An 11,102-nucleotide genomic window follows, 5' to 3' on the forward strand; every position below is an offset into this window, starting at 1 on the left:
AACCAAAAAAAACCAAAATTTAAAATTCAAAAAAAACCCAAGAAAAACATAAAAAACACACACACAAAAAAAAAACAAACAAAAAAAACACCAAAAAAACCAAAAAAATCCAAACTAAAACATACAAAAAAACCCAAAAAAAACCTCCAAAAAAACAAACCAAAACAAACAAAAAAACCCACCATAAAACCCCAAAAAACCAAAAAAACCCCACAAAAAACCAACAAACCAAAACAAACAACAAAACCCCAAAATGAGACAACCAAAAAAACCCCAAAAAAATTTAAAAAAAAAATAAAAAACCACGAAAAAAACCCAAAACACACCAAACAACCAACCCACCAGAAAAAACCCAAACACCTCAAACCAACACAAACAAAAAAAAAACACACAAAAAACCAAAAAAACAAACAAAAAACCCAAACAAAAAACCAAAACAAAACAAACAAAAAAAAAGAAACCAAAACAAACAAAAAAACCCACAAAAAACCAAATAAAAAACAAACCCAAACAAACAAAAAACCCACAAAAAACCCAAAACAAACAAAAAAAGAAAACTTAAAAAAAAATCCTAACAAACCCCCCAAAAAACACAAAAAAAATCAACAGAAAACCAAAAAACCCAACCAAAACAAACAAACAAAAAAAAAACCAAACCAAAACAAACAAAAAAATACAAAACAAGACAAAAAAATAAAAAAAAACAAAAAAATCGAAAAAAAAAAAAGAAAAAAAAAAACAGACCAAAAAAACCCCACAAACAACTAAAAAAACCCCAAACCAAAACAAACCAAAGAAACCACAAAAAAAAACAAAAAAAACCACTAAAAGCAAAACAAACAAAAAACCCACAAAAAAAACCAAATAAAAACCAAACCAAAACAGACAAAAAAAACCACAAAAAACCCAAACCAAACAAACAAAACCCAAAACAAACAAAAAAAAGAAAATAAAGAAAAAAATCCAAACAAACCCCCAAAAAAACACAAAAAAAATCAACAGGAAACCAAAAAACCCCAACCAAAACAAACAAAAAAACCCCCAAAAAAACCAAACAAAAAAAGAAACAAAAAAAACCAAAAACCCACAAAAAAACAAAACCAAAACAAACAAAAAAATACAAAACAAGACCAAAAAAAACCAATAAAAACAAACCAATAAAAACCCATAAAACACTCCAAAAAACCCCAAAAACCCACCCCAAAAACCCCTAAAACGACACAGGAAAAAAACAACCAACAAAAAAAAACCCCAACACATACAAAAAACCCCAACAAGCACTTAAAAAAAATAAAAAATAAAAATAAAAAATAAAAATAAAAATAAAAATAAAAATTAAAAAATAAAATAAAATAAAATTAACAATACTAATACAAATAAAAAATAAAATAAAATACAATAAAAGTAAAATAAAATAAAAATAAAATAATATAAAAATAAAATAAAATAAAAATAAAATAAAGATCATAAAATAGAATAATATAAAAGACAATAAAATAAAATAGGATAGAATAAAATAGAATAAAATAAAATATAAAATAAAAAATTAAAAATTTAAAAACTTTGAAATAAACCTAAAAATCCAGCCGAGGGAGTGGGAAGGGATTGTCTCCATCTGTTGAGGCTCCGGGGCTGAAATTTGGGAAAAGAGCCTTCTTTTCCCACCGGATCCATCCTTCCTGCCCAGGGAACACCTCCCATCCCATCCCAACTGTCCGTGAATCCCTTGGGATCCCGAGGGCTCTGAGGATCTTCTCAGGGAATCTTCTCAGGGAATCTTCCGGCCCTGACGCCTTCGGCCATCCCAGGGCACGGATTCCGAGGGAATCCAACCCGGCCTTGGACACTTCCCGGGATCCAGGGGCAGCCACAGCTTCTCTGGGAATTCCATCCCAGCCCCTCCCCACCCTCCCGACCAGGAATTCCTTCCCAATATCCCACCTATCCCTGCCCTCTGGAAGTTTGAAGCCTCTTCCCTCTTTGTCCTGTCATTCCCAAGCTCTTCCAAATATTCCCTTTCCATCTTTTTTTTTTTTTGCTCCCTTCGGGTCCTGGAAGGCCCCCAAAAAACTGGGTTTCCTTTCCAGGCTGAACATTCCATGGGATTGAAGGGGAAAATCCCACTTGGAGCTGTGGGAGAAATGTCTGGAAGGTGCTGACTGAGCTCTCCTTTCCCTCTCCAGGGGCCTCCAGGGAAAAGAGGGAAAAGCCGGATCGGCCTCAGGGGACCCCCGGGAATGGACGGACCCAAAGGAGCCAGGGTGAGTTTGGGATGATCCCAAAGGAGCCAGGGTTGGGATGCGATGATCCATCTGTATGGGATGATCCCAAAGGAGCCAGGGTCGGGATGGGATGATCCCAAAGGAGCCAGAGTGAGTGTGGGATGATCCCAAAGGAGGTAGGGTCAGTTTGGGATGATCCCAAAGGAGCCAGGGTGAGTTTGGGATGATCCCAAAGGAGCCAGGGTGAGTGTGGGATGATCCCAAAGGAGCCAGGGTGAGTGTGGGATGATCCCAAAGGAGCCAGGGTGAGTTTGGGATGATCCCAAAGGAGCCAGGGTGAGTCTGGGATGATCCCAAAGGAGCCAGGGTCAGTGTGGGATGATCCCAAAGGAGACAGGGTGAGTGTGGGATGATCCCAAAGGAACCAGGGTCAGTGTGGGATGATCCCAAAGGAGCCAGGGTGAGTCTGGGATGATCCCAAAGGAGCCAGGTCAGGATGGGATGATCCCAAAGGAGCCAGGGTCAGTGTGGGATGATCCCAAAGGAGCCAGGGTGAGTCTGGGATGATCCCAAAGGAACCAGGGCCAGTGTGGGATGATCCCAAAGGAGCCAGGGTGAGTGTGGGATGATCCCAAAGGAGCCAGGGTTGGGATGGGATGATCCCAAAGGAGCCAGGGTTGGGATGGGATGATCCCAAGGGAGCCAGGGTTGGGAGCCCAAAGGATCCCAAAGGAGCCAGGGTTGGGATGGGATGATCCCAAAGGAGCCAGGGTAGGGATGGGATGATCCCAAAGGAGCCAGGGTTGGGATGGGATGATCCCAAAGGAGCCAGGGTTGGGATGGGATGATCCCAAAGGAGCCAGAGTGAGTGTGGGATGATCCCAAAAGGAGGTAGGGTCAGTTTGGGATGATCCCAAAGGAACCAGGGCCAGGATGGGATGATCCCAAATACCAGACATTGGATATGGGAATTCACTTCTCCAGCTGGGACAATCCTGGGATTCCTGGGGGCTTCCAGTTTTTTTAAATCCAATTTCTTTGGGAAAACATCATATTTTGGGCAGCACATCCTCAATATCTTTGCCATGGAAGACCAGGAACAATCCCCTGGTTTTATCCTGGGTGTTCCAGGCTCCAATTCCCAGCTTTCCAAATCCTGCAACTACAGAAACAGGAACATTTTCCTCCCTAAAACCAGGCATTGGATATGGGAATGCTCCACTTCTCCAGTTGGGACAATCCCGGGATTCCTGAGGCCTTCCAGTTGTTTTTAAATCCGATTTCTTTGGGAAAACCCCATATTTTGGGGCAGCACATCCTCGCTGCCTTTCCCACGGAAAACCAGGAAAAAACCCCCAATATTCCACCTTTTCATGCCCATCAGGGGACACAAACAAGAGCCTCACCCCAAAATCCCAAATCCCAGCTCCTGCCAACCATTTCCCGGGATTTTTAGGATCAGGAAGCGGCTCTGCTTTGCCTCCATGTGCTGCTGGAACTTAATGCGATTTTCCCCCTCATGTTCCAGCCCTTGGATTGAGAAAAATGACCCTCCCTGCCCCTAATTCGGGTCATTCTTCTTGTTCTCCGTGTCCTTTAATATTTTTAAGCGGGTTTTTTTAACCCACAAATCCGGTTTTCGGGGACATTTTTCAAGGAATTTAATCCCCTGCTGACAAACTTCCCCCCCCCCGGGGGTTTGCTCCCGGTTTTCCACACCCTCTCCCCGCCCCCACCCGAGCGCTTTTAACCCCTTAAAAACCCGAAAATAAATAAATAAAACCCGGCCGTTAAAAATCTTTATTTTTTTTGGAGTCGAGCAGAGCAAAAAAAATCTTCCCCCCCCACCAAAAGAAATCCAGGAGCTCTGATCCACGCTTTTATTCTTATTTTCTTGCACAGATATCCCTAAAATTCATGGGAAAATAAGAGTGTTTTTCCGCTCATCTTCTGGAAATGAGGTGAATTTTATTCTCGAGAGCATTTAAGGCTCGATCTGCCTTTTGTAATGACTTTAAGTGGTTTTTTAACAGGGTGAAAATGGCCCGGCGGGACCCAAAGGAGAAAAGGGAGACCCTGGGCTGACTGTGAGTGATTTCATCGTGTTGGGAAGAGGGGAAAATAGAACAAACTAGAATAGAAAATCCCTGTTGCAGATCCCTGAAAATTTAGGTCTCCATCCTGTCACAAATTGGATTTTGTGTCACTTAATTTATACTTTAATTTTTCCAGATCAGGGGAAAATCCCTGTTGCAGATCCCTCAAAATTTAAGTCTCCATCCTGTCGCAAACTGGGTTTTGTACCATTTAATTTATCCTTTAATTTTTCCAGAGTGTTTAGGATTAATTTGAGCAGCTCCTGCTTGATCCAACACCAGGGAAGAGCAGGAGACAGGAATGTGCCAGCAGGGAAAAGCTGCTTTTCCAGGCTTATAAATCCTGAAGGAAAAAGAGTGGTTGACCCACATGGATCAGGAAAAAATCCCTGTTGCAGATCCCTCAAAATTTGGGTCTTTATCCTGTCACAAATTGGATTTTGTGCCACTTGATCTATACTTTAATTTTTCCAGAGGGTTTAGGATTAATTTGAGCAACTCCTGCTTGATCCAACACCAGGGAAAAGCAGGAGACAGGAATGGGCCCCATTTTCCAAGCCCTCTGGGAGCAATCCTGAAGGAAAAGGAGTGATTGATCCACGTGGATCAGGGGAAAATCCCTGTTGCAGATCCCTTAAAATTTGGATCTTGATCCTGTTACAAATTGAGTTTTGTGCCATTTAATTGATGCTTTAATTTTTCCAGATTAGGGGAAAATCCCTGTTGCAGATCCCTTAAAATTTGGGTCTCCATCCTGTCACAAATTGGGTTTTTTGCCATTTAATTTATCCTTTAATTTTTCCAGAGTGTTTAGGATTAATTTGAGCAGCTCCTGCTTGATCCAATACCAGGGAAGAGCAGGAGACAGGAATGTGCCAGCAGGGAAAAGCTGCTTTTCCAGGCTTATAAATCCTGAAGGAAAAGGAGTGGTTGATCCACCTAAGTATAAAGAATAAATCAAATGCCACAAAATCCATTTAGGCCACAGGATGGAGACCTAAATTTTAAAGGAGATCCATCAGGGATTTTCCCCTGATCCACGTGGATTTTTTCCTTCAGGATTTATAAGCCTGGAAAAGCAGTTTTTTCCTGCTGGCACATTCCTGTCTCCTGCTCTTCCCTGGTATTGGATCAAGCAGGAGCTGCTCAAATTAATCCTAAACGCTCTGGAAAAATTAAAGGATAAATTAAATGGCAAAAAACCCAATTTGTGACAGGATGGAGACCCAAATTTTAAGGGATCTGCAACAGGGATTTTCCCCTGATCTGGAAAAATTAAAGCATCAATTAAGTGACACAAAATCCAATTTGTGACAGGATGGAGACCTAAATTTTAAGGGATCTGCAACAGGGATTTTCCCCTGATCCACGTGGGCCAACCACTCCTTTTCCTTCAGGATTGCTCCCAGATGCCTTGGAAAATGGGGCCCATTCCTGTCTCCTGCTTTGCCCTGGTGTTGGATCAGCCCTGGGGCCAAGCAGGAGCTGCTCAAATTAATCCTAAACCCTCTGGAAAAATTAAAGGATAAATCAAGTGGCACAAAACCCAATTTGCGACAGAGTCAAGACCCAAATTTTAAGGGATCAGTGGAAAATCCCCGTTGCAGATCCCTCAAAATTTAGGTCTTTATCCCGTTGCAAATCTGTACCATTTAATTGATAATTTAAATTTTCCAGAGTAAAATCCACTGGGGGAATGAGCAGAGGGATTTGCTGCCAGGGTGGAAAAATCCCGGTTTCAATCCCTTTTTTTCCCCTCCTTGGCACAGGAGGAAGAGGTGAAGGAGCTGGTGAGGAGCGAGCTGAGGTGCTCCGGGGGTGAGTTGGCAGCTGCCAGCGGCTAAATTGGAGCAATTTGGGAGCTGGCACAAGGCTCAGCCGTGGAAATGTCACCCCATTAACAGCCCGGGGGAGCTTTGTCACCTCTCCCCGCTCAGAAATGAGACCAAAATGTCTTTTCATCCCGCTGAAACTCGGGTTTTTTTCCCCCTTAAATCCCCTTTCTTCTCTTTTCTTTCCCTGCTTTGATCCCTGTTTTCTCCCTGCTCAGAAATCAGGGTGGAATTCTGAGCCACAACATCTTTTCATCCCACTGAAACTCTGATTTTTCCCCTTAAATCCCCTCTCTTCCCATTTCTTTCCCTGTTTTTTTGTGGCAAATCCTTTCTCCTTGATCATTCCATTCCTCCCTCATTCCATTCATCCCTCATCCCATTAATCCCTCATCCCATTCATCCCTCATCCCATTAATCCCTCATTCCATTCATCCCTCATTCTCTTTATCCCTGATTACTGAAATTTTGGAGCTGCATTTTCCCTCTTAACCCCCTTTAATTCCTGTTTTAATCCCTCTTTTCCCTCTGCTCAGAAATGGGGGTGGAATTCTGAGCCAAAATGTTTTTTCATCCCACTGAAACTCTGATTTTTTTCCCCTTAAATCCCCTCTCTTCCCATTTCTTTCCCTGTTTTTTATGGCAAATCCTTCCTCCCTGCTCATTCCATTCCTCCCTCATTCCATTCCTCCCTCATTCCATTCATCCCTCATTCCCTTTATCCCTGATTAGGGAAAGTTTGGAGCTGCATTTTCCCTCCTAACCCCCTTTAATTCCTTTTTAATCCCTCTTTTCCCTCTGCTCAGAAATCAGTGTGGAATTCTGGGCCACAATGTCTGGAATCCCACTCCTGGAGAAGTCAGGAAGCATTTGGATGCTTGGAAGGGGGGGAATAAAGGCTGGAAAACAGGCCCTGAAAGCATTTGCTGCCTGGAAAAATCAGGATTTTGTTGGAAAATCCCGGAAAAAATGGAGCAAACTCGGCCCTGCCTTTGGTGTCTTTGCAGATTGTGGAGGGGAGTCGGGAATGGTGCTCCTGGAAAAGGGTAAGGCTGCTGAAATCCAGGGAATGCCCAGGGATTCACCCAATGGGACCCTGGGTCACCCAATGGGACCCTGGGTCACCCAATGGGATCTTGGATCACTCAATGGGATCTTGGATCACTCAATGGGATCTTGGATCACCCAAATGGGATCCAGGATCATCCAATGGGATCCTGGATCGCTCAGTGGGATCTTGGATCACCCAGTGGGATTCTGGATCACCAAATGGATCCTTGATCACCCAGTGGGATCCTGGATCACCCAGTGGGATCCTGGATCACTGAATGGGATCCTTGATCACCCAGTGGGATCCTGGATCACTGAATGGGATCCTTGATCATCCAGTGGGATCCTGGATCACCCAGTGGGATCCTGGATCACCAAATGGAACTTGGGTCACCCAATGGGATCCTGGATCACCCAATGGGATTCTCGGTCACCAAATGGGATCCTGGATCACCAACTGTGCCCCTGGATCACCCAATGGGATCTTGGATCACCCAATGGGATGCTGGGTCACCAAATGGGATCTTGGATCACCAACTGTGCCCCTGGATCACTCAGTGGGATCCAGGATCGTCCAATGGGATTCTGGATCGCTAAATGGGATCCTGGATCACCAAATGGATCTTGGATCACCTAGTGGGATCCTGGATCACCCAGTGGGATCCTGGATCACCAACTGTGGTCCTGGATCACCCAATGGGATCCTGGATCACCAAATGGGTTCCTGGATCACCCAATGGGATCTTGGATCACCAATTGTGAGCTTGGGTCACCCAATGGGATCCTGGATCACCAACTGTGCCCCTGGATCACCCAATGGGATCCAGGATCATCCAATGGGATTCTGGATCACTCAGTGGGATCCTGGATCACCCAATGGGATTCTGGATCACTAAATGGGATCCTGGATCACCAAATGGATCTTGGATCACCTAGTGGGATCCTGGATCACCAACTGTGCCCCTGGGTCACCCAATGGGATCCTGGGTTACCAAATGGGATCCTGGATCACCCAATGGGATCTTGGATCACCAACTGTGCCCCTGGGTCACCCAATGGGATCCTGGGTTACCAAATGGGATCCTGGATCACCCAATGGGATCTTGGATCACCAAATGTGCCCCTGGATCACCCAATGGGATTCCACCCAATGGAATTCTGGATCACCCAATGGGATTCTGGATCAAATTCCAGCCTCAAACCCTGAAGGGTTTTGGAGCTGAGGAGTGGAAATCCAGAGGGATGCAAAGATTTGGACACGGCCCAGAGGGTCCCATCCTCCATGGGACAACATTCCAGCCCTTGGGAAGGGTTGCAGCAGCTCCAGTGGCAAAACAGGGGGTTCTTAAAAGTCTCCTGCCCAGTTTGGGAACACTGAGCTCAGCTTTCCCTGGTTTGGGGTGGAAGGATTCCCCTCATCCACAATATCCCACCTTCTGCTCCCCGTGACAATTCCCAGGGCAAGGAACGGCCTCTCCTGGGAATTGTTGGACATCCAAGGTTTGAATTCCCTTCCTGCCAGGGCAGGATTTGGGTTCTGGGGGCCGTTCCCACCCCATTAAATCCCGCCCCATAAATCCCCGTGGCTCCCTTATCGCCGCCAGATTACAATCGCTCCCGGGTTTTCCAAAGGCTCCCGGGTTTTCCAAAGGCTCTCGGGTTTTCCAAAGGCTCCGGAGCTTTCCAAAGGCTCTGGAGCTTTCCAAAGCTCCAGCCCTGACATTTCTCTCCCCGCAAACAGTCGCTCCCATTTTTCCCCGGAGCTGTTTAACCCCATTAAAGGGGTTTTATTGTTCCGCTCCTCGTTAAGAGGGACTCGTTATCCCGGGAGTTAATTAGTTTGTGAGCCCTCATTAAGAGTCATTTCCATTTGCTCCCGCAGAGGCGACTCCAGAGGAGGCAACAAATCCCCGGGAGTGGGAGCAGAGCCAAGGAATCCGCAGAGAATTCCCAGGTGAGGCAAAGTGACATTTAGGGAATCCAATTCCCACCTGGGAAGGGTTTTTTTTGGGATGGAGGGACGTGGGGCTGAGCCAGCCGAGCTTAAAGCTGGGTTTAGGACTCGGCTTAAAGCAGGAAGGATTCCCCTCATCCCACAATATCCCACCTTCTCCCCCACTTGGCCATTTTCCCTGGGCAGGAGAAGAGGATCCATCCCAAAATGTACAACAGGGGAAAAAAAACGGATTCAAAATTCAGGGATTGGTTCAAAATTCCACTCCCGGGTCCTCGAGGCTTTTGGAGGTGTGGAGTGGAAATCCAGAGGGATCCAAAGGTTTGGTGGCCAGGAGGGTGTTTTCATCCCATCTGGATCCCACCAGGAAAATCCGCAGGGAGAGTCCTCCGGGCACTTCCCCAAATCCAAGCATCCCTCCTCCTCCCAGGATTCCAGGATTCATCCCCTCCTTGCAAAGGTCACAGGCACCACAGGGGGGGGTTATTCCCACCGGGAATGTGCTGCTGGATGCCCTCCATGGTCCTTGCTTCCCCTTTTTCCTCTGCCAACCCCGTTGCTTTGGGATCAGGTGGGGCTGTGGATCCCTAAATGGTGGGTTCCTAAAACAACCCCACACGTTTTTCCTGGGAAAACAGGGCTGGCAGAGCGTGGCCTTTTCCCAACTCCACACATTTTCCTGGGAAAATGAGGCTGGCAGAGTGTGGCCTTTTCCCAACTCCAAACATTTTCCTGGGAAAACAGGGCTGGCAGAGCGTGGCCTTTTCCCAATTCCACACATTTTCCCAGGAAAACGGGGCTGGCAGAGCTTGGCCTTTTCCCAACTCCGCACATTTTCCTGGGAAAACAGGGCTGGCAGAGCGTGGCCTTTTCCCAATTCCACACATTTTCCCGGGAAAACAGGGCTGTCAGAGCGTGTGGCCTTTTCCCAATTCCACAAATTTTCCCAGGAAAACAGGGCTGGCAGAGCGTGGCCTTTTCCCAATTCCACACATTTTCCCGGGAAAACAGGGCTGTCAGAGCGTGTGGCCTTTTCCCAATTCCACACGTTTTCCTGGGAAAACAGGGCTGGCAGAGAGTGAGGCCTTTTCCCAGTTCCACACATTTTCCTGGGAAAACAGGACTGGCAGAGCGCGGGGCCTTTTCCCACCTGGATCCAACATGTGAGTTGGGATTTGGGGATGTCCTCCCGCAGCCTCCTGCCTGCAGCCCATGGATGAGGGATCCTGCCAGGATTATTCCCTGCTCTGGTACTTCCACCCCGAGGCCAAGGCCTGCAGGCCCTTCCTTTTCGGGGGATGCCGAGGGAACGGGAATCGCTTCCCATCCCGGCGGGAATGCGAGCGGCGCTGTGGAGCCTCGGCAGGTAAGGCAGCCCCTGGAGTCCTCCAGATCCAACCAGGAGGGAGGGAAAAGCAGGGAAACCTGGATCACCAACTGTGACCCTGGATCACCCCATGCATCTTGGATCACCAAATGGGATCCTGGATCACCCCATGGATCTTGGATCACCAAATGGGATCCTGGATCACCCAGTGGGATCCTGGATCGCCAAATGGGATCCTGGATCACCCAGTGGGGTTCTGGATCACCCAATGGGATCCTGGATCACCAAATGGATCTTGGAAAACCCCTCCATGGCCATCCCAATCATCCCACCTCTATTGCCTTGCCCTCACTGGGATCAGGAGAAGGCTTGGAATGCTGTCCCTAATTTCCAAGGGTTTGTTCCCTTCCCATTCCCAGCTGGCTTTGACCCCCTTCCAGGAGCTCCTGGATGTCCCCTCCCTTGGGCCACTTCCAGAAAAGCAGGAAAACTCCTCCATGGCCATCCCAACCATCCCACTTCAATTGCCTTCCTCTCACCGGGATCGGGAGAAAGCTTGGAATGCTGTCCCTAATTTCCAAGGGTTTGTTCCCCTCCCATTCCCAGCTGGCTTTGATTCCC

The 11,102-nt window shown here is 46.7% G+C and overlaps 1 protein-coding gene across 1 annotated transcript; it reads left to right on the top strand.

The window, feature by feature from the left end:
- Positions 1-2,183: 2,183 nt before the first annotated feature.
- Positions 2,184-10,597, top strand: LOC120322765 (collagen alpha-1(VII) chain-like; the record flags this gene model as incomplete). Its single annotated transcript, XM_039378956.1, has 6 exons — positions 2,184-2,261; positions 4,256-4,309; positions 6,088-6,136; positions 7,158-7,196; positions 9,083-9,154; positions 10,350-10,597. Coding segments are annotated over 6 exons (540 nt in total), but the record flags the coding sequence as incomplete, so codon positions are not given.
- Between the last annotated feature and the right edge of the window lie 505 nt (positions 10,598-11,102).

Source organism: Pipra filicauda, unplaced genomic scaffold, assembly GCF_003945595.2.
Source record: "Pipra filicauda isolate LSUMZ 115617 unplaced genomic scaffold, ASM394559v2 scaffold1511_size11105_pilon, whole genome shotgun sequence".
Lineage (NCBI taxonomy): Eukaryota > Metazoa > Chordata > Aves > Passeriformes > Pipridae > Pipra > Pipra filicauda.